Source organism: Dermacentor andersoni, chromosome 1 (genome assembly GCF_023375885.2).
Source record: "Dermacentor andersoni chromosome 1, qqDerAnde1_hic_scaffold, whole genome shotgun sequence".
NCBI lineage: Eukaryota > Metazoa > Arthropoda > Arachnida > Ixodida > Ixodidae > Dermacentor > Dermacentor andersoni.
The window spans coordinates 219,538,535-219,562,512 of record NC_092814.1 but is presented as its reverse complement, the minus strand read 5'-3'; the positions used below and the strand labels follow the sequence as shown (position 1 = coordinate 219,562,512).

General features: G+C 43.9%; 1 protein-coding gene across 3 annotated transcripts in view; it reads right to left on the bottom strand.

Annotated features, from left to right (window-relative positions):
- Positions 1 to 23,978, bottom strand: part of alpha-Spec (alpha spectrin) — a 185,931-nt gene that overhangs the window by 33,102 nt on the left and 128,851 nt on the right. For all 3 annotated transcript variants that reach the window (XM_050195776.2, XM_050195775.3, XM_050195777.3), the window contains 7 exons: positions 19,596 to 19,744; positions 18,003 to 18,192; positions 17,075 to 17,178; positions 15,040 to 15,202; positions 10,622 to 10,891; positions 5,654 to 5,967; positions 3,097 to 3,325 (listed from right to left, as the gene is read on the bottom strand). In XM_050195776.2, the coding sequence (XP_050051733.1) occupies positions 3,097 to 3,325; positions 5,654 to 5,967; positions 10,622 to 10,891; positions 15,040 to 15,202; positions 17,075 to 17,178; positions 18,003 to 18,192; positions 19,596 to 19,744 (1,419 nt within the window). The remainder of the gene's footprint in view (positions 1 to 3,096; positions 3,326 to 5,653; positions 5,968 to 10,621; positions 10,892 to 15,039; positions 15,203 to 17,074; positions 17,179 to 18,002; positions 18,193 to 19,595; positions 19,745 to 23,978) is intronic.

The following is a 23,978-nucleotide window of genomic DNA, read 5'->3' as shown; positions in this document are numbered from 1 at the left end:
TTCTCAGAAAGCTTTATTTTTCCCACTTTTATTGCAGGCGAGTTCTGTGGGTTATTGTCAGTTCAGTTTGCACAACAGACAAAAGTACGAGCCGTGGATCATTTGCCTCAACCATAGACATTGTGCCCGCAATGTTGGGTCGACTGCGGTCATCACCAATGGTATAAGGCAGGTTCCTTTTAACCCTTTCGCTGTCGGACGTTTCTGGCCATGACGCACCCCCAGTGTGTCGGCTTGGTTTCAGGGAACGAGCATAACAGGGAATGAACATAGCAATTTATTTTTGATTATGATTGGTATACAAATAACATAGTTAATGCAATATGCACATTTCAGTGTTCTGCAGCTGTTGTTAGTAAACATCATCATCATCATCAGCCTGACTATAAAATCCGTTCAACATCCGAATCTGACGATGCGGAACCCTCTTCCTCTCATGTGACTTTGTCCGAGTCCGAATCCGAGCTCGGCTCGTATTCTGAATCGGAATTCAGCCACCGCTCCCATGAGCAGACGAAGGTCCCGCGCGCCGAGCCATCCGAAAGTAACCGCGCGCAGGGAGGATGCGCTTTCAGTCGCCCGCGCAACGGAGAGAAACGTGACGTTGCGTGATCAAGAAGACAGAGGGAGATGGAAAAAGGCTAAACAAAGTTCGAAGGGCTTTACGTTTACTGCTGCAAGTCGGAAGCGAGGGTGCGGCGAGAGAGCGAAAGCAGCAATCGAGTCACCCTTTTTGGAGAGGCAACGGCACGTGCGCCTGAACTTGACGCGCCATAGCAGGCACACCAACAGAAGAAAAATAAAAACCTTCAAACCAGCGGAGATTACAGAACAACCCTTGAACCCATAACCACACGCGCGCGACGCATGATCCAGCGAACGCGGAGCCACCGCGCCACTCAGCAAGGAGAAAGTGGGGAGTGGCAGTCGCACCGTACTCTTCAATACATGGACTAACACAGGTCGGAGCGAATATGCGAACTTGTAGAAAGAGTCAATAGATGGCATGGCCAATCCAGGAGCGCCTGCTTTGCGCTCAGGCGCGAAATTTTGAACACACGATAGAGAACGTACCGGTACGTCAGTGACACCGTGGGGGGGAAGCGCGATGACGTACCGGTACGTCCGTGACAGCGAAAGGGTTAACTGTAGAGCTCGCTGTCATTTGCTGCCTATCAAAGGTTCTGAAATTGGGAGGGCTACAGAATGTTCGTATGACAGGCCCCACTTTGTCCACGTCTGCCGCAATCAGTGCAAATGTGTGTGTAGCCAGACTGTCAGTGCATTAGTCACTTGACACCTTCGCACCCGCTGTGTAAATCAAAAGCTAGTCTTGTGAAGGGTTGGTCAAAGATGCAAGGAGACCGATGTGTGTATGAACGGCATCTGGTATGAGAGGCCACCGGGGTATTGAAAGGCCGTGGCCACAAACAACGTTGGTCATTTGTGCACTCGCTTTTATTGGCGAAGTGGTTTGTCAGCTGTCCGAGTGTTGTAAGGCTGCTGCAAATACATCCGCGTCGATTCGGCACCAAACCATAACTTGAGTTGCAGACACCCCATAAAGCAGCCCCAATTAGGCCTAATGGCCTAGGCAGCATGCTTGTGACGAAAATTTGCCATGAGCCGATGTGATAATAGGCCGCAAGTCGTCTCGGATAGCTGCTGCTACAACACTGCGGCAGCGTGCTGGCTCAGCGGGTGTGTGGAGGTTGCCTAGGTGATGGAGAAGCCTTTCGCTCCGGCCACGTGTCAGCGGTGCACGATCTGCACTAAACGCGTGCACTGCATTGCTCTTTGGCTCTTCACTCGCATGCAGAAAGTAAACACAGTTGACAACTGATTTCTTTTTTTGACACAGATGGGGTCGTGAAAATGTCTGAATTATCAGGCAGGTCGGAAAAACGAATTTTGACGGTAGAACCAATTTGTTATCTTTTTACAACTCCAGCACTGTTGAAAAATCGGTCGAGGCAGCAAGTGCATTTTGCGTTCGCCTGTGGCGATACGGGTCTTTGTGAAGTGCAGATATTGTGCATGCGACCTTGACTCATGGACGCTGTCAGATTAAACTGTTCCGCAGGCTCATCAGTTTAGAATGTTTTCCACACGCAAGCTTTCGCCCTTCCTACCGGTACAAGCACATACAAACTTTTCCTATATGTGTTTGTAGTAGTTGCCGGCTGATCCCTCACTAACTCTTCAAGTGTGCTGCCATAAGTGCTGCCCGAGCACGTGTTGTCATGCCAGAGCACTGTATTCGTCTACGGGTACAAACATTTATCAAAGACGACTTTCCAGCGACGGTATGCCACCCAACACTCCTGTTGGCCAGGCCTAACCAGCACAGTCTAGTTGGGAGTCTGTAGCCAAAGTTCCAGTTTGGTGTAGAGTGAGAAAAATGCTTGATTCCCGCACACGCACGGCTGCTTGGCCTACATGTTTTGCAAGTGCACTACCTTTGAAAAATGCTTTGGTTATGTGTGGTACCACTTACAGTGAGGAAATTCTTGACACCGGTGAATATGCTGTATTGAATACTAAAAAGAACCAACAAGAATAAGAATGAAGCACAACTTCAAGTACTTATCACACTACACCATGTCCAACACTGTGCTTGTAAGTTGTACCAACGTGAATTTCCTCTTACTTTCAACTGTTGAAATAAATTTGCCAACTCGGCACTCCAAGTTTGTCTGGCATCACAAAGTTTAACGAGTATCAGCATATTTATCTTTAAGGAGGTAGGGAATGTGGAGGTATTTCCAACAGACTGACACAATAAAGGGTTCCTTTTTTGTGAGTGAGACTGGTTCTATTCCTCCCTTTTCTGCATACTGATCAAATTTGCATGTCAGTGGCCATGGATGTTATTTATGCTCAACAAACATAAGTGACACGGCAACAACATGGCTCCACTGTACAGTATTTGCCAGTATTGCAGAAACCCCTCATACTTCAAATTTTTCTTTAGGCACTGTAACCCAAGAACAAGTTAATCAGCAGTATCTGACCTATCTTTAAAACTGATATTCTCTAAAAGCCTAGAATTTTAGAACCCGATATCTCTAGTCACGAGGTGTACAAATTACCTACCTGCTTCAATTCACGCCACGAGAGTTCTAGGGCCTGCAAACGCTGTTCAATCTCAGGCACACCCAAGTTAGACTCTGCCATAAGTTTATGGCCAGCTTCCTGGACAGCCTGAATAGCTGGCTCATGGGCGCCAAGCTCAGAATCTAAGCGCTTGTGCTTTTTCCTCAGGTTTTGCACTCCAGTCAGGTCTCTGCCATAGTCATCCGAGCCCACCAACAGCTTCTTTTCCCTAAAAGAAGGAAAGAAACAAGCTTATTCACTGCATAATGGAACACCTGCTCTCATCTTTACCAATTCCACACACCAACACACACCAAGTACCCACATACCTTGCAGATGTTCAATATGCAAGAGCAATTTAATCGGTACTATGGAAGGTCACAGAAACTCACAAAGAAGGACAGTCTTGAAAAGGAACAAGTAAATTGAGACCACCATGCTATACAATTTAGGATCATATTTGCAAAACATCTTATGACGCTCTATAGCTATTACAAGCACAGTTGCAGTATGAAAGAGCACTGAATGTGTGCTGAAAACAATCATGCAGAAATGGCATTAAAGCTGCAAGAACTGCTAATTTATTTTGTGTGTTATATCCTCTTATTATATATTCATTACTGGTTCCAAAAGTTTGAAAGCATAGACTTTACAATAGCACTCCTATTACCATTTGGTTTGGGCATGCACCTGGGAAAGGGTAAGAAGAATATTGACTGCACGTAGTAGTTCATGTGCAACTTCAAATTCCTGCTACAGGTGCAGTCTTAAAATTCAGGTTTCTCAGAAATTCCACACACTGAGAACCTTCTGCATTGGTACTACAAATCATGCTACCTTTGACATGAAAATGTGTAAATAAAATAACTAATTTCCAATGCCAGTGCCCCCCCTATGCTTTCCTTGTGTAGGGATTGTGGTGTGCATTGTGGTCTTTGAGCAGGTATTCACCTATTCTGCTAATGACCCTCTTCCCTTTCCTCCTGTGGCAGGACAGGGTGATAGCTGGGCTGTCACTCATCTGTCGCACTATCCAGAAGGTCCAGTGGACAGTAGCCACTGAACCACAGTTGGGAATAGAGTCCCCGCTCATCCAGTTGTACACAGTGCAGCCACAAGAGTGAGCAAACAGGTGTCCAGTATAGCACGAAGTGCGTTTTCCACTTTCTCTCATCCAACTTTGGGAACTGCTTGGACTTCAGCTGGTGTACAGCATCTCCCACCTAGTGTGTACCTAGCATTGCTTTTTTTTTTCTAAAGCTAAACCTAAAAGTGGTGCCTAGCACTTCCAGTGCTGCCCAGTATCAGGAATTGGTTCTGGTGTCACCAGAAAATGGGTATAGTAAACCTCTCAAACTGATTTCAGGGATTTTATCTGCCAAAACGACGATTTGACTATGAGGCATGCCGTAGTGGGGGACTCCAGATTAACTTTGATCCCTTGAGGTTCCTTTAACATTTCCCCAATGCATGGGACAGGGGCATTTTTGCATTTCGCCTCCGTTGCAATGCGACCACCACGGCCAGGGTGTGATCCCATTACCCCATGCTTAGCAGCGCAAAACCATAGCTGCTAAGCCACCACGGCAGGTTAATAAACCTCTCCTTTGTTAACTTAGGCATACACTGTTTCTTGTGGTGCCATGCTTGGTTTGCACCGGAGTGCATGCAGCAGCACACGAGATTATGCACAACAATGGCTTAGCACAGTCCCAAGAACCACGGCGCCCAATACTGCGGCGGGTACTCAGAGTAGTGTAGAGAACACATGCCATTTATGCTTGACCCACATACAAAATCTGATACAAAATCATCTAAGTAATAAGTATGCACCAAGCAAAGATGATCAATAGACAATGCAAAAGACGCCCCTGTATCTATACGTTTGAGTGCTGACAAAGAAAATAAATACAATCAGAAACAAACTTACGAGGCGATAAGGAACCTATTCTACACATACAAAGCGCTTCACCTAATTTGTGTCAAACATTAAACTAAAGAAAAGCAGGTGTGTACTAGGCAAGCACAACCAATGTGGTTTTGTTCACTGTTGAGCAACTCTCTTGAAATGCCTTTTACTAATACAATTAGCAAATATTAACTAACCAGCGACTTAAATGTACAAGCTTCCAATGCATAAGTTAAAAAATATATTGAGAAGCAGCTAAACAGTTTTGTTTAGGTTAAGATATCTGTTACAGGCTAAATTTCCGAAGAAAGGGTGCACAATTTAAAAGAACCACATGACAAGGCACTTACGTGAAGCAATGTTAGTGGCCTCATACATGCTTAAAATGAATTATCACTGCTGCAGTACCTTACAGGAACCTTGTGTATCTATCATTATCTTAACGCAAGATTGATAAACATTGCGACAACCTTGTCATTAATCTGAGTGAACCCCGTGACATCACTGTGTGCGCACAAACCTTGACAGCAAATCACATTTGCGATTGATCACCTTAAGCCCTCTACACCATTTCAAACCAAGGGAGAGCCCACAACAACCCCCTTAAAAGCCATTCAAAGAGCACAAGATCAAGCCCAAGTAACGTACTTGATCCAGGACTCTTCATCTGCGATATCGCGGAAGAATTGGTGTAGGGTGTTAGCCTCATGCAGCTGGGAGCGGCGGTAAGCAGCCAATGTGCGCAACCGCTCATAGCGTTCGTTGATTGATGACCGTTTTTCTTGTATAGGTCCCGAATGGAACTGGCCAGATTCAACCAAAGAGTCCGCAAGCGCATTCAGGTCCTTGACCCTGTCTTCATGGGCTAAGATGTCTGCTTCAACCAACTGGTGCTTTTTGGTAAGGTTCTGCACTGATGCCAGGTCTTTGCCGCTGTCCTCGCTTTTCAGCAATGACTCCACCTACAGTACGATAGCAGGCATCAATCAATGCATAAAAATAAGAATACCTGTATACTACATTTTGTAGTGACCAGAGAATTTCATTTACACGAAACCTTCATGCACTGTTCCCATTTGAATGAGAACTCCACTTTTTTCCAGCACATTCTAAAAACACTAAAGGCAGTTTAAATCAAGTATTTGCACACTCTTCATAAGAACAAAGAGAAAGTTGAAACCACTCATAGCATGCGTATTAAACATATAATATGCATATATTAAAATATTTTAAATGATTTCTGAAAACTCATGTAAAAACACTTTTTTTCCTAACAGCAATCGCAAGATAAACTATGCCAATGACTGAATTTGGAAAACCAAATGAGGTCCGTACCATTCATTAATCACTAAATATATAACAATCAAATATGAGCACAGAAAGATTGGAATGAGTGATCAACAGCAGGAAAAGAAGGGAAGTATCAGCCCAGAGCCTATTCTTCAGTTTAACAGCCGCTCTTACTGGCAGGATTTATACAGGGCTATCCAGGATGTCTACCAAGTTGACATTTCCAAATTCTCCCGAGTTTTCCAGGCTTTCCCCGAGTGCCTTTGCAAAATTTTCAGAGGCGACACAGAACTGTTTTATGTCAAACCAGGCTGACACCATGTCAGCCTGATGCTGTCACTCTCTTGTAAGCACGTTAAATAAAAAAACGACTTAATCCAGCTTGAATAGTAACGAGTAGTGTTTAATTCAAAAGGAAAAGAAGGGAGGGGTTAGTAAAATGCACAGTGAATATGTTTGAAAAAAAAAAAATGGTAATACCCATCACAACTAGAGTTGAACATTTTCAACTTCATGAATAAAAAGATGCATACAGAAGCGAATATTTTCTAATATGATCTATTTCTATCAACTGATACCAAGCTTATTGGTATGAGGCCTGACCTTTGTCACAAGTGAGATTCTTTCTCAGCAGCTGGAAATTCTACCTCAACACTCCTGGCATACTCTCAGCCCACACAGAACACCTCAGTGTTGTGTTTCACTGCTTTAAAGAGTTTATTCTGGTTTGAATGAGGGACACCTGCATCTCGACGTTGGATAACAGTTTTTTTTTTTTTTTAGCTCAAGCTCATTCAAAGAAGAGGCGGCACGATTCCTTTTCCATTCATTCCTCAATACGTCGGTGCTTTCTGTTCTAATCCTCTTTCCACCGCGTGTTCGCCCCACGGACCATTTGAAGCATCCCCTCGATCAGTTGTACAGTCAACGTCCAATCTTTTGGACTCCCTATAGGCTGCGAAAACGTCCGAAAAATCAAGCAGTCTGAAAAAACGAACACGCCTTTTACATCCTTAAAGGGACATTAAAGGCAAATATTAGGTCAAGCTAAAGTGATAGATTAGTCCTCGAGAATCTCTAAGGCATCAATATTATCGCGAACAGAGCCTTAATTATCGAGAAATAAAGGTAAATGCAGGACATGATTAGAGACTTCCTCGGGGCATTCAAGTACTTGCCCGATGACGAAAGCACTCAGTTAAATTCTGTCCCTAGAACTCAACCACTCAATAAACAAAATATCCTTGTATTGTATTATAAGACGAAATAAAATGCTACTTGTCCAGTTCTATTTCACTTTTAGAAAAAACTCATTGAAATAACCCTGACAACGAAGCGGGCGGTCGAAAGGTTTTGTTTTCGCTGAACGCCGTGCCGCCCACGCCTTCGCGTTTCAATAGTTATTGCGTAGTGCTGCGCTGGTTTTGCTGGCTTGTGAAACTTGCACAAACTGCAAGTAGCGGAGATCTCAACTTCCATTTGACGTTGCGGGTTGCCCGAACGGTCTATGCCACTTGACCAAAGAGCAGTTGCAGCGGTGAATCTGCCATTCTGTCTTGGCTCGGTACCGCCATCTGTCGGGCGCCGCTTTACTCACCGACGGCAGTAAAGAGTAGTGATGGCGTATGCAACGTCACCACTCCCCCGGTTGGGTGGGGGGAGATTTGAATTGCGATAAAGGTATGCGAACCCTACCGATGCAATTTTCTCATTACCCAAGTATTTTCTTGGCATGAAACAAGCATTGCGAGGTTTCTGGGATGCTATTTAAAGAGTCCACGTCGACTTAGTACAGTCAAACCCGGCTATATCGAACTCGCAAAAAAACGCCTATCAGTTCGATATAGAGCATAATTCGATATAAGCCTGCTAAATAATTGGATGTCATAAAAGCACATACCATTTATAAAATCACTTTATTAACGAAACTAGCTTAGTTTGGCATAAATTAGTCCTGCATTTTCTTCTGCTTGGGCAATTTCGCTGCCTGCGACGCACGCACTTCCCCACGTTGTCTAAGGAGTCGGAGCAGCTGAGGCCGCAACCTTCCGCATTCGCGCAGAAGCGCCGGACTAATGCGAGTGCACCAATCACTTCGGAGGATGTGGGCAAAGGACCGTAGTTACTTTCCTTAATGTGCCTACTTTCATTTGTGCTCGGTACGATGTCGGCGATGTAGTCTTCGTTTCCGGGCTCTACTGTGGTCGCGACACCATCATCTGCACTCACAAACTCGTCCACCGTTGATTCGAATGTTCCGGAAATTTTGACAGCTCGCTCCAAACTTCGGCAACACCGGCAACGGCTTCGTCGCATTCATCAGAATTTACAGTCCTCACCGAGCACGCGGAAACCGGCACGTATGAAGAACCCCTCGTACACGGCCGTGCGTATGCGTCGGGCGCCATGGGCACCGGGTTGCGAGTCTGGCCACTTTAGCCCTAATCGTGCCGAGAGTGCTCCTCGGAATCTTGCACGCTGCGGGGACATCCAACTTCTCATCGCGTTCGACGCAATTTATGATTTCGAGCTTCATCACGGCAACACTGCGGGAGAAGGCCCACAAGGCGCAAACACGATAAACCAGAGAAGCAGCCAGACAACTCGCACTTTCGCCATCTTGTACGAAGAGAGCACAAGAGCCTCTGATTGGCTGTCTGAGCAAGTGCTGTAGGCGGGCCAGGATAATTTTTTGCTGGGGAGTGTCGCTAGATAGTGATCTGAAGAAAGGAAGGACGCTTGATTCTGCAACCCGTGAGGGAGCATGGCGAAGCGTCGTCAGGGGAGAGGGGGTGGAAAGTGAAAGATGATAGAGAAAGAGGGAGGATGTGGCCTAATAGACTCCACTATGCGCGACAGGGGGAGTGTAGACGGCTCGCCCGAACAGCCCGAGGCAGCGCGGTCACGGTAGGGAGAGCGGTTGGATGGAGCCGCGCCGCCAGGTTTCCCCGCTACCACGAGGGAAAGCCAACTTCTGGGGGCAATTTTCCGCCGCTTGACGTTCGATATATCGGGAGTCACTGCAATATTTGTTCGATGTAAGCGCAATTTTTGCTATATATACTCATTGTAACTATACCGTGACCAGAAATTGTTCGATATATAGAATAATTCGATGTAAACGCGTTCGATATAGTCGGGTTCGACTGTATTTGCCTTTAGTGTCCCTTTAAGGGCTGAAATCGCCACAGGCATGTCTGCAAAAGCTCCGAGGCCTGCCAGCACACTTAATAGTGAACGTCGAAACAGCTTGGACTAGTGTTGCCACAGTGGTGGCTGCGGCTGCCAGCGGATCTGTGTGCGAGAGCGCCGGTTCGAGGCGGCGAGATAAAATGGTGGCGGTGGTGGTTTTGATTAATGCCATTTCGGACCTGCGGTCATGGCAAAATGTACGAAAAATTGGACAGCGAAGTGTTCCTGTGTCGGAAATTTCAGCCATTCTTATACATTGACTCTGTGGGGTACTTGGCGGTGCCGCGAAGCCATCTGAATTATAGGGCATGTCCAAAAAATTGGGCGTCCAGAAAATCTGTAGCTGACTGTACGCTGGCAACTCCTCCAGCCGACGACATGGCGCCAAAGACTATTTGTTATGATTCGTCTGTTACTTGAGCCAGCATACAACTCCCATACCCTTTCAATAATATTACAGCTAATTTTCCCTGATTAAGCACGCATTCAGAGTTTTCCCTGAGTATTTCCAGACTACTTAGAATGCCTGAGTATCGCCGGTTTTCCCAGTTGGTAGACACCCTACTAAATTTAATGGAAACAAACTTCCATCAAGACGGTGAGGTCAGGCAAGTTGATTGCTATTTTTGAAAGATCTTGAAGCTAAAGAGCGTACACACAAAGAAGCTAGAAAAAAAGTGAGGTTGCAGCACTGTCCTATCTGTTTTCTGTTCCCTCACTTTTGGTGCATATGCTTGTGCGAGTAAAGACCTTTCAAAAATGATTATTAAAGATCCCCTGTGGTAGACATTGGAATTAACATCAGCCAGATTACTCGAAGTGGACACAAATTCAGAGTGATGTTAGCTAGCAACGAAACTTCGCTGATTATTTTTGTAATTAATATAGTTAGTACACATCCAAAATGCATAAATGATGACGCACGGTAATCAAGTAATATGGAGTTAGCACTTATCAGCACTCTATTTTAGTTTTCTAAATATGTTGCAGTCACTATTGCTTGTACTGCCTCTTCAAAGCAGCAAACATTTGAAATTTGTAACCGATAAACAAAAATTATAAATCAAGCAAAAATTTTGAATGTTTAAAAGACTGAAGCGCTTGCAAGCACCGTTCCACCTCTATGATATTTACCTCTCCAAGCCAGAAGTCAATGTCCTTAACAGCAGCATTGAATGTTCTCTGCTTGTTGGCCTCCTTGAGCTTCATGCTCTTCTCCGATGACTTTGTGGTCAAGTGTTCCCATTGGTCAGCAATAGAACCAAGGCGTGCTTGTACTGCATCTTCAGAGCCAGCACACTTGCGCTTGTCAATGAGGTTTTGGCCCATGGCAAGAACTGCTTGGATACGGTCGGCATTGGCAGCCAGCTCTGCTTCAAAGGCTTGGTGCTTCTTGTGCTTGCTCTACATTGCACAAAGAACAAAAAACACTCAGGATGAGAAAATGACTGACCGTAGAAATATGTCATGACGGCACTGCTGCAATTAATTGCAGCAGTGCCGTCAACCTCACTCCTGTGGGTTTGTGGGCCTTGAGGTAATTTTCCTACCCCTCGACAGTTCTTCCTGAGTGTGGAAGTGATGCGACTGATTAAATAAGAGGTGATCATTTTTAAGTTCTACAGAATAAAAAAAAAATGCCTGTTGCAGATAACATAATTCTAGTCCTTGAGCTGGATTATTCAGAGAGGTGCACATTATTTGCAAAGAAAAAGCACAATTTTAACTAACAACAATTCACTAATTAGCTTCTTAATTACTTTACAGCGCACATTGCAATATATCAATTGAAGTTGGTGAGCTTGAAAGTGTATCCACTTGGAAATAATATCCAGAATGACACCAGTTTGGAGATTTGCACCATCAAACTCACCAGTAAAATGCACTGTTCACTTTAACAAAATGCTTTTTTACACATTGAAACCCCATTATCTTGTCCCACATTTTGGGAAATAATGTGTGAAAACAGGTGTCCTTGTAATTTATTTCAAGCGGATACGTCTTGAAAACTCGCTGCTTACACTTCTTAAATTGCAATATGTTCGGTAAAGCACAGTAGAACTTCGCTGATATGATCCTGTTACATACGATTTCTCGGCGCCAACGTTCGCGATCGAGAACAGAAAATTGTGCAATTAAGTTACGCTTATTTTTTATGGGTTTATACATTCCCGGAAAACATGATCTTTCGGCACCAACGTTCAGTACGTTGCTAACCTGTGATCGCATCATTCGTTTTCGAGCTGCTAGATCCCACGTAAACAAGAACATGTGTGAGGCGCATGGTCGAGAACAGTAGCCGTTAGCCACATCTGCTTCCCCGCAATAATTGCCCACCCGCCTCGCATGAAAACACCCACTTGCACTGCTTCTTATTCCGATACCAGTAAATCTCCCCCGGGTCGTCGCACGCCGCATTCACAGTTATTGCCGCCGACCCTATAGCGATAAGTATCTTCACCTATCAGTTTTACAGCATGTGAGGCTAGTGCCAGTGGAAGTGTATACTGCACTTTATTAGTAGGCGACAAACCAAATGCGCCACCGTTCCCTGCTGCTGGTCACACGATGTGGACGGTGCAATGCGAGCGTCACGTTTCACACGGTTCGTTCTGACAGTCTCCAACGTAGCCCACCAGCTCGATTTCGTTATGGTTTATTGTCACTGTCTTGAAACGCTACGCAATAGGAAAACAACAAAACTTGTCTCCAGCCGCCGAAGCCACACCAGCTTGACGTGCGTGAGCGTCTCGTGCCTTGTGCCACAAAGCTTTGCGTTACTATGGTAGAGTCTAAAATTTTTACCTACTTTGTGTGGTACGTTTTCTTGGTTAGTACCGTGTTTTCTCACATTTTCTTCCCCAAAACATATGAACGAGGTTCTAGTTGATTAGTGAATTTCTATTAATTAGTTATATATGTGTTTAAATTTCTCCTGCAAGCGATGTCCGCTTCTCCGAATAATACAGCTCAAGAACTATTATGCTATTTGCCTCCAAGCGCCCTATGCGTTCGTGCGTCAAGCCACATCAACATAAACAATTTCGGCGGCGTGCCAGAGCATTGTGGCGTCGCGTAAGCGAGGACTCGCGTCATGCCGTAGCTTGGATAAAAAAAACGCCGGATGTTCATCATAGAAGAAAAATTAGACATCGTTGGTGCTATCGAACATGACATGAAGTCAGCGCTGGCACGCGACGGGGATTTGCTGTTGACTACGGTGTGTGGCATTTGGAACGCAAAGTTGCTTGGCAGCGCTCCTGCGACCGCGAAGAGATGTCAGCTACGAGGTTTGACTTTTTGCCATCGTTTTCTCTGTTGTTGCCGAAGTGTCGCCGAACGACAGTGATGAGGACAACATGAAAAGCAACAGCATGGGCGCTTCAGACCCGACAGTGGCAGAAGCTGCGCATTATGCCAGCCTCATGAATGCAATTGTCACGACAAGAACAGCAACCTGCAATGAAAAAGGTGTCCCGCGACTTCTGCAGCGCTACCGTGCCCGTGCACGGAGAATATGCAACGCCAACGAGGAATCTGCCATGCAAGTGTTTGCCGAGAAGAGGGGGGCTGGCTGAAAAACTGCCTTGCAGCTTCAGTAAGTTTGAGGTCGCTGTCGTCGCTGCTAGGCCGCGGCGGCATCAAACGAAAATAACACTTTTGTTGTGCGAAGTGAACAAATACTGCACGTTTTCTTCCCCCTTTCATCGCACTCTCTCCGAGTTGTTTTTGACAGGTAAGTGGTCGATCTCATGCTATTTCGGTTAAACCGTACTAGCGTTTAGTACATACTTTTTCAGAGCTCCGGCCAACTACGGTTTAACGAGGTTTCACTGTAGTAGCTGTAATCTGTAGTTGTACTACCTTATACTCGTAGACTTGCACTACCTACCTGCCTACCTACCCAACTACCTACATAACCTTTCGTTACTGGTGAAAAATTCACAAATGTTCCCCAGTATATCCTTAGAATTGTAAATTCTACCCTTAAAGAAACCCTGAAACGATTCTGACGATTTTGTACAAACATACTGAGTCGTTAGGGTAGGTTCTTCTGATCATTAATTGACGCATGCAAGTGCTCCGCGTAAAGCGAGTAATTTATTATAAAGTTTTCAAAATGTACATCGCTGTTGATCGCAGCACACTGCTCGGCGGAATTTTCAGCCGCCCTTACCCATATGACGTAAATCACTCAATTGACATCAGTAGGGCGGCTATCCGATTCGCTGCCCAGAGCGCGTCATCGATAATTTTTCCACCTTTATGGTGAACAAATGATGTTTGTAATAGTTGGAATGTTAGTTAATTTGTTTCTATAAAAAGAAAGTAACAGAAAGAGAATACACAAGAACAATTTCTCACTACACTTAAGCACTTTCGGCACACAGCAAGCGTCATCTGTTTGTGTTACAACATGCTCCATTTTGATGAGAGCTCTGCAGTTAGAGTCGGTCTAAGTCTTTTCGCGAGCACTATGATTCGACTTTGTTGCGTTGAGGACGGCAAATGTAGTGACTGGCAATATGTCAAGCTACCATTTAGCGTCTCTCTGCAAGGCAGTAGACTAGTGGACTGGCTGCAGCAGATTGGACTGCCGCTATCCGATCGGAGCCAGGATTTGCGTGTTTGTAGCCGTTACTTTACACCGGAAGATTACTAACGCAATAGCGTTTCGCGAGTCCAGTATTCGGGTAAACGCAAGCACAAGGGGACAGGGCCTGGCCGCTTGACTGCGTAGTCTCACGGGATGAGCAGAAGCGCAAATGTGAATGGTCTGCACGGTGCAGCCACCTGGTGGCACAGAGCTCAACCACACACAGTAGCAGTAACGAAATGTATTCTTTGCTGCTGGTGTAAATTTTTTGCAGCAGTGTAATTGTTAACACGTTTTTGGAAATGTTTAAAATGTTTTACACTTGGTTAGAGCAATATTAGCTCTTTGGTTGGTTAAGCTCTGCGCCAACGGTTGGCTGGACCGTGGAGACCGATCAGGCAGCTCACGTACGTCTACGCTAAAGTTCCTTCAACAGCTTGAGTTTATGCCTCTAGCCATCCGTTGAAACATCCAGCTCGCCTGTTGTTACCGGAATACCAGACACGTTCGGCGCTGCGACAGAAAGCTCGCAACGTGCGCTGCTTTGATAGCTCTCGCTTGGGGTCGACTGCCAAGTAGCTGGCGGAGAGTTTGGAGGGGCTTCGCGTGCTCGTTCCTAGAGAACTGGAAGTCGACACGACGTGCTATCATGATGCAGAGCCAGTGAAGGTGGAGCTTAGCCCCGATCCTCGGCGAACGAGTTGAGGAGAAAATGCATGACTATGGAGGAGGGTAACTTGTAATCGTCCGTAGCGTCACACAAATTGTGGTGCAAATGATTAACTTTAGCTGTACCCTACGCGTCTACAAAATTTGTCCGAACCGTTTCAGGGGCCCTTTGAGTATCTTACTAGGAAGCGCCTTTGTAGCAACAGATGCCACCATTAGTGAGCAACATTATATTTTGCTTTTTTCTAGTCATTACCTATCACTGTATGCAAGGTTCAAAGCTCACCTGAATGTTAGCTGGGTCCTTGTAGGATTCATCCATTGCCATTTGCAGTTTCTCTGCAATCCAGTTTTCGATCTCATCAGCATCTCTGCTGAACTGCTGCAGGGTCTGAGACTCGCCAAGCTTGGATCGCTTCTCAATCAAGGCTTCCTTGAGGTGCTTCCATCTGCAAAAAGATATCAGTACATAGTGCATAATATGATGCACAAATATTAAGGTTTAAAGCACTAAGATTGTATTGCAGCTTTATATACAAGGTAGCTTTTGTCACTAAGAGAACAGTAACACGTTCATTCACTTTGTGCCTTCACACTGGGCAGCTCAACTGTCCAACAACAGACGGCTTCAAGTGGACTGCAATCTTATTTTCTGTATCATCAGTCATGTGCACTGTCCAAATGTGAATCAGAGCTTTGATGCATGCACAGATATTACACTGCATGTGTAGTTATGCCATGAAAAACCTACACCCACATACATTTCAGGCTGCATTAGAGTGAAAAAAAAAAAAAAAGCTCGCTGCCCAGTAGTTTGATGTGTGGAAAGTAATCGCACACATGCTCACGACATGATGGAAAGTACGATGAGACAAGTTGTAGTGCATCGGGATAAGAGCTTTATGACAATGTAAATCTTACAAGTCAAGCTTCTCTCGACAGACTAAGGAGAAGCCCAATACACTGCCCTGTATACATCTATGTGTCACACCAATACAGTGTGCAGCTAGTGCAGTGGCAAGGCAAATGTGTAAATCTTTCCCAAAATTATTAAGGCGAGAGCCTTTCTAGGTTCATGGTGAAGTTTGTGTCAGCAGACCTGACCGCTGGAGTGTCCACCAAACAGTCATCACGCCATATGAAGCCAGATTAAAGGAAGATTAAAGAATGAAGAATGATAGTGACAGTTAGTGATGACTAATAATGACTACTAATGACTCCAAAATGACCATATGTCTATGACAGCTTGTAATGACAATTGATTAGAAATGACTAGAAATATCTAGTAATAGTAGTAATGACTACTAATAACTTGTAATGACTACGAAATTACTATGAAATTAATGACTATGAAATTATGTCTAATGACTGCTTGTCATGACCACAATTGATTACAAATGACTAAAAATGCTTACTAGTGAGCAGTAATGACTAATAATGACTGAAATTACTTGTAATGACTAGTAATTACTACGAAATGACCAATATGCCTAACGACAACTTGTAACAATTGATTTGAAATGGCTAAATGTGCTTATTAATGACCAGTAATTACTAATAATGACTGAAATGACTTGTAATGACTACGAAATGACCAACATGTCTAACGACAACTTGCAACGACTACAATTCATTAGAAATGACTAAAAATGCTTAGTAATGACTAGTAACAACTGAAATGACTTGTAATGACTGATATGACCAATATGGGTAACGACAGCTTGTAATGACCACAATTGACTAAAAATTACTAAAAATGCTTAGTAGTGAGCAGTAATGACTAAAAGAAAAGAGAAAGAGGCAAAGAGAAAGAGGCGAATGATAAGAGGAGGAAGATTAGGCTTTCGCCTTTCATCTTTTCAGAGAGATCTTAAGAGACCCTGTAATTTTTTCACCCCAAACATGAGGTGCAGTCCTTTGCACAAGAAGAATACTAGTAAAAAGGGGGGGGGGGGTGAGGGGGGGGGCATAGAACATTATGGACGGGGCCCCATGAATACATGGCACTTCTTTAAAGATATAAGTGGGAGCTTTGTACGAAATGACAATGCACAGGATGTGAGAAAACGATAAATAAAAATGGGGCCAGTACGATTTCAGTCCAATGTGCCCCATAGATCAGAATAAACAATTAAACAGAAAAAGAAAAAAGAAAGAAGAGGCTACAGTGCAAGAGTAGCATTTCTTGCATGCATCTGAAGCAGACAGTGAACTCCCAATAGCTGGCACAACTGCACACTGCAGAGTGCACTGATGGTACTGCTGGCTGTTAAATGAGTGAGTTCAATTGTTAACTGCTGTTGAAGAGAAAGGCCATTTACCTGTTCAGCACTTGATCTTTCTTGTCCTTGATATCATTGGCTGCATAATGGTCAGAACTCACCAGCTTGTCAGCAAGAGCAGCCAGAGCAGCTATTTTCTCCTCCTAAAATACATTTTAAATGCTTTGTCTGTACACCCATTACATTCACAGAGAAGTATACTCCACAAGTCAGCAGAGTTTGTGTAATGTTAGCCGGAAATTTCAAGAATTACTGGAGTGATGAAAATAATTTCTTGGGCAATTCAGTGTACACCTCATTTTCCAAAGTGTATGCCCAGGCCAGGAGAAAAAAATGCTTCCAAGCTTGTATAACTGTCATAGTCATATGCACAGTGCTCAAAGATCGAAACGCAAACAGCAATGAACAGCAACATATGGCAACAAACAACAACAAACTTCTTTTGCATAAGCCAGTTTTTAAGCATGGAGTAGTTTCAAGTGTAAGTTTTGGAGTCTGAATTAGGTTGCTGTTACAAATGCAAGTGAACCTGGAAACAAAATGCAATGGAGTAGTTTTTGAATAGTTTGTATTTTAATGTCTTAGCACTGTACATTCTTTATTTTCACATTTTCCTTTATCATTTTGTTCTTGCTGGTACTACATAGCAAGGCCACTATGCAGTATGATATGAAGTGCAACAAAACAACTAAGGTTGAAAAGACTTGCAGGAACGAGCTTTGGATTGTGCCTAATATTGGCAGTACAATATATTACAAAGCCACACCAGCAAGTTGAAGGGCTTTAACAAAATATTTGTTTCTGTCAGCAACTGGGCCACACACTTGCAGCTGTGACAAGAATGAAAACTGCGAACACCACCATGTGTGAAGATTATATGCGTAAAGACAAAAAGCTAACACACAGAAGCTTGAGCAATCCTGGAATGTCCCTGAAGTTCTATCCTTAGCAGCGAGCAAAACCTCACCTGTGCACTGATGGCTTTATCAAAGTCTTCATGTTTTTTGATAAGGGCTTCCACGTTGTCTCCACCCATATCATCAGATCCCAAGAAGGCTTCACGGCTTGCCATCCAATTCTCAGCTTGCTCACAATCTCGATAAAAGAGCTGGAGATCAAGACACTGGTCCACCTTAACTCGCCGTGCAATCCAAGCTCTAAAATAAAAAGTACAGAACTTGTCTTTACTCACCTTGATAAGGATTGGACACAAGACATAACAATGAGCCATTTACTAATACATCAGAACTGTTTAGTAATTGTCTTGCTGCAGTACCATGGCCTTGCTTTTATGAGCAAACTTCAGGTGAAGTGAGTATTAATTAGGACAAAGCAGCCAATAGAATGCCCAGCAGGTGACAAATAAAAAGATGTCATCAGAAGGCTGCACACTGCTCATGTCATGCAATGTACTATACAAATGAAGCAAGCTTGCAAACTAGCACTGTTGCCAAAAAGTTATTCGGTTGATATAAGTGCACAATAAAAGGAATCAAATTTTCTGACTCAAGTTCCGATGAACATTGAGGAAGCTAATAAGCTACATCAATTTTACTTGCATATAAGCTTTATGGCTAGCATCCTTGCCATTACTTTATAACCGATTTAAACTATATTTTCCTGCAGAATATATATACATATATATACATACATATATACATATATATACAGTGAAGGTTTTATATTTCGGACTCCCTAGGGACCATGAAAGTGCCCCTCATAAAATGAATGGATACGTTTTACTGGCCTCAAGGGCTCAAATCGTCAGTCACATCCAAAATAGCTTTAAAGGCCTGCCCGTATGATTATTAGGGGTCTCGGTGCTCGTACTGTGACAAGAGATGGCAGGTACACATGCATGTAACTGAGGAGCATGATGTCCTGTGAAGTAGCCTTTTTCTACTCTTGGTATGCTTTACCTCAATACAGTGCATATGCTTGACCGCGTAACAACACTGTATAGCGGCGAAGCTGACTTTGGTAGCCGGCACTATGCAACGTTTAATTTCTTAGACCCTTGCTGTACTTCCTGTACTTTGAAACCACTGGCGAGGATGAAGGCAGAATCAATGTCTTGCTGAGAGCAGCGAATCCTTTCAATGAAAAACACAGCAGTGAACAGCTGGAAGCTTGGTAGCAAATGTTGAAGCAGCTGAGCCCAGCATTGCAAAGCGTAAGATAGCCGCAGTGGTTATGGCTGGCTAGTTTCCAGCAAGTTGGCATGCAAGAGTGCTGCTTCAAGAATGCGATGTAGTCGAAATGGCAGCAGTGGCGATTTCGATTACTGCCGTTCTGGACCTGCAGTTCCTACAAGAAGTCTGAAAAATTGGATGGTGAATGGTTTCAGGGTCCGAAATTTCGGACTTCCTTACACACTTGCTTTACGGGTATGTGGCGGTGCCATGAAGGTGTCCGAATTATCAGGCATGCCCGAAAAATTGGTCATTTACTGTATGTGTGTGTAATCAGCTCTGTTGTGATTAGAAATGCTTGTAACTGACTGCTACAACAAAAGGTCTCTGCAAAACAAAAGGTAAGCTCATCTGAAGGCACTACTTACTTTTCTAACTCTTTACGAGCTTCAGTCATCATGTCAAGTTTCTGCTGAATCTCAACACTGGCATAGTGGCCATTCTGAAGCAGTTGTTGCCCAAACATCTCGAAGGCCTGGAATGTTCCAGCACGAGCATCTATTTCGGTGCGGTGCTCCTGCAGAAATAGTGTTTCCATCAGATGCTGCAGTAATAGTTTAGTCAGCCAAACAAGAAAAGTCCATGTAACTACACAAACCATAAGAAAAGCTATCTTAAAGCTCATTAATGTTTTATAGGGACACATTTGGCAAAAATTAAGTCCAACTAAAGTCATAGTAAATGAAAAGACCAACAAACATGACTCGATCTGCATTTACAAAACATTTGCACTTTTAGATTGTGAAACCGACCCCGGCCGACATAACTCCTGCTGAAACCAGTCGTGCTCCTATTCGCCTGCAACAAACATATGTTAACGTGCGGTGTTTCCCAGGTAGTCTGCTTCTGAGCTCATGACTGCTTAGCAGTGAAATAACACTACTTATTCCTGCTTTGGTTTGCAATGCATGTTCATGACACCCCTTAGCACTGACATCACAGAAAGCTCACCTTTAGTAATGACTAACATTGGTAGTCCTCGCAAGAATGTTACTTTCGTTTTTCGTTATCAATCGCACTACTTATTCACGAACGGGTTGCAACACAAACTGAGCTGCCATACCTCATGTCTCGTGCAATCATGCAAAAGATAATTGATTTTACCTGATTTAATTGATTTTAATGTTAATCGATGGATCAAACCTGGGTTGGTGTCAAGGGCTCTGAGTAGACTTTGCATTCAGGCAGAGACTTAGAATGACTTCCAAAAGTGGAGAGACATCCGAGAGGACATGCTAATATAAATGACGCCACAAAGCATGAACTTGATCCAGCAATGAATAACAACCCTGTTCAACTTCTGGTGCCCTTATTATATATACAAATTAGTTGTGTCAAATAGCATAAACAATTTTTTGAATATGTTCAATAAAAATTTCATTTTTTTTTTAAAGAACAAGAAAGGTTAACAATCAAATGTATTGGCATCAACATGCAACACAGTTCACTTCCGTTAATTCAACCCTGATGGGACCGATCAAATCAACTGAATTATCCGGCTGGTCGAAATAAACAAGATGCAAAAAAAATGTCAACATACCACCAATTCATTTGGTAATATTTGACAGAGTAACACACCTTCGAATCAAATGTGCACCCACGTTCTAGTTGTTAAAAGTAGAAAAATAACAGAAATTTAGTGCGCCCTTTGGTTATTTAGTGAGAAAAATATACGTGTTGCACAATGGTGGCCGGTTTTCTAAATTCAGCTTCACCGCAATACAAAAAACAATTAAAATTAAATTTTGGGGTTTTACGTGCCCAAACAACGATGTGATTATGATGCACGCTGTTGTGAGGGACTCCGGAAATTTGGACACCTAGGGTTCTTTAAGTGCACCTAAATATAAGCACACAGGTGTTTTCGGATTTTGGCACCACCGAAATGTGGCCGCCATGGCCGGGAGTCGATCTCACGACCACGTTCTTAGCAGCCCAACACCACAGCCACTAAGCAACCACAGCGGGTGGTAAAGCGTATGAACACCTCGGACACTATTTTTGTTTCATATCCGACTGCACAGCGCAGGCAATTTTCAGCCCAATATTCTCGGGGGTAGGAGAAAAGGGGGGGGGGGGGGGGGGGTACATTAGAATCTGGTAAATACTGTTATCAGACATAGTGAGCTACGGTTACTGCTTGAAAAGCTTTCTAGGGTAGGCTGAAAATAGGTGTTGTAAATGGTAGGTTATGAGTGTTCAACGCATTCTTTGTACCCTAAGCACTGTCAACACGGATGCTGCCGCTACTGCAGTCGCTATTTTGGTCGGGCAGTGCATCTGATGACCCGCCCAGTTTGAATTATTTGGCGAAGTCCAATGTTAGGACCGAAATAAAAGTTTGGGCCCATATAAATGCATGAGCACTGGCCACAGCCTTCGGTAGGGATTGAATTAACTGAAAAATCGAATTAATGGAAGTGTACTGTATCAGAATTGCATGCTATGTGACATGGCTTTACAGAGATAGACAAGTTCCGATCTTGTAACTTCTTAGCACAGTAGAAAGCAAATTGCTCTGCACTTGAATGTGAAAGAAAATGAAGCTTGCCAATTATATTGGATTTCTCCACAGAAGGACGAACTGATGCATTTAGCACTGGTCTACAAACACTAGTTGGGGAAGAAGTGCGTTGCCTTCTTTGCAATGGTCTCTTACTTATCATGGACAGCAGAGCACGAGCACCAAGACCATCAGTGCAGTGCATTCCTGCAATGTGTCAATGTAGAATAGACTATGTGCATGTGGACAATTCATGAAATACTTGCAGTACATAGATGGAGATGTGCAATCTGCAACTTTCATTTTTGCAGCAACTAATTCAGCTTTTGGCACACAGGAAGTGCCGAGATATCTTCAGGAACACAATCTATGACTTTAGTTGGACTTATTTACTGCGTCTTCCCAAAACACCCAATTGGATTACCAACTTGCAGAACCAGAGCGGGGCAATTGGACTCTGCTATTCCAAGACAGAGGCAGAAAGACAGGTTTTTATGCATACAGTCGAACCCACTCATAACGATAACGGTTTTAGCAATATATCAGTTATAGTAATGAGAAGCTGCTGCACCGTCAACTTTTGTATGTTTTCCATGGTGAAATAACCCGCTTACTACAATGCCTCGATGCCGCATTATCGGTTATAATGATGAAGTCTGGCTGCTGGGTGTCCAAGCCGGAAGGTAGTGAAATGTGAAATCCTTGAAAAGAAAAAAAAAAAAGATGAGAAATTTGAGCTGCTGCAAGATGGGCCGCTGCTCAAGTTTACCACCACCACCAACAGCTGCCGCGCGCTCATTTTCCAGCCATCTCCATCCGCCTCTTTCCAATCCCCCTTCCACCCCTCCCAACACGAATGGGCTGCGCCCATAGCTCTACGCCACCCCACCCTCCGAAACACGAATGGACCGTGCCAAGTGCGCTGCCGCAGCTTGCTTACATGTTGCTGACTGGCTCCTCATTCAGCGCAGTTCTGCCAGCAGCTTAATCGCTCGCGTTCATCTTTTTTACATCGAAATCGTTCCTGGCCACGCTGTTTCTCAGCCTCGTTTGACTTTCCACTGAAACGGAAGATGGCCGATTCGCCCGCTGATCATCGGCAATGCACGACGTTGCCATTGAAAAGAAAGCACACTGCTACAGATTTGGAAACTAAGTGCTTCTAACGGATGAGGCGATCGTCACAAACGTGCTTGCATCAGATAGTGACGACGATGACGGCAGCGATGATGCGGTAGGGCAGGCTGCCTCAATGTCCTCACAGGAGGGCCGGCAGACGATTTAGTCCCTCCGAGGTTTCGTTTTCACAAGGAGCCTTCCGTTGCACTATGTAGAGCACCTGGTTGTCTTGGAGAAGAATGAAGGCAATCTTCACGTAAAGCATGCAAGGCTGACGAATGTGGGGTTTTCTTGTGCAAGCCAGTGAGAAGTACGTGCCGAGATGCTTGTGGCAATCTTGCCTCAGCATTTCTTCTGGATTTCTCAAGCTGACAGGCTGTCGCGGCAGCCTTCTCGCAATTTTTAAGGCCCCTTTTAAGGCCACCAAAGCAATGCCTTGGCGGAGCTCATATATCGCTTGCCACCCGTGACCCCTCTTTGCAGTTGTTATAGCAGTGCCATTCTTTAATGCTGACAGCCGCAGTTTGTTACATGCAATCGGAGTACCCAGGAAGCAGTTAAACGAGTGAACACAATCAGCAGCCAGATGGAGGGGTGGTGAGGAGGGGCACTGCCATTATGGTTTTCTCGCAACAGCTCTGCCATCCCCCATTTTGATTTTTTTATGCAACCCGGTTATAACAATTAAAGGTTATAACAAAGGAATTTTCGTGGCACTTGAGTATTGTTATAAGTGGGTTCAACTGTATAAGATAAACATTAGGCAAGTCTAGGTCTCGAACAGGAAAACTATAGCTTGTCTTGCCAAGGTCAGTAAAACTATTCAAACAAAATCCAACTTCAAAAGGGCCATAAAATGTTTTTCAACATAAAAAAAAAATTGACAACTTGAAGAAACAATAAAAATAGGTGCCAAAAAAAAAAAAAGACACTTGCAATAGGACTTGCACAAAGAAAAAAAAAAAAGAAAGGTGTAATACTCGGTGCTAATGTCTACAAATGGCAAAGGAAGAAAATGCTAATGCCACTGTTTTCTCAATGCTAATGCCCCTGTTTAATCTTGACTAATAAAATAATGAACAGCACTGCCACACATTATTGCATTAAGCATTGTGGACACATCGAATTC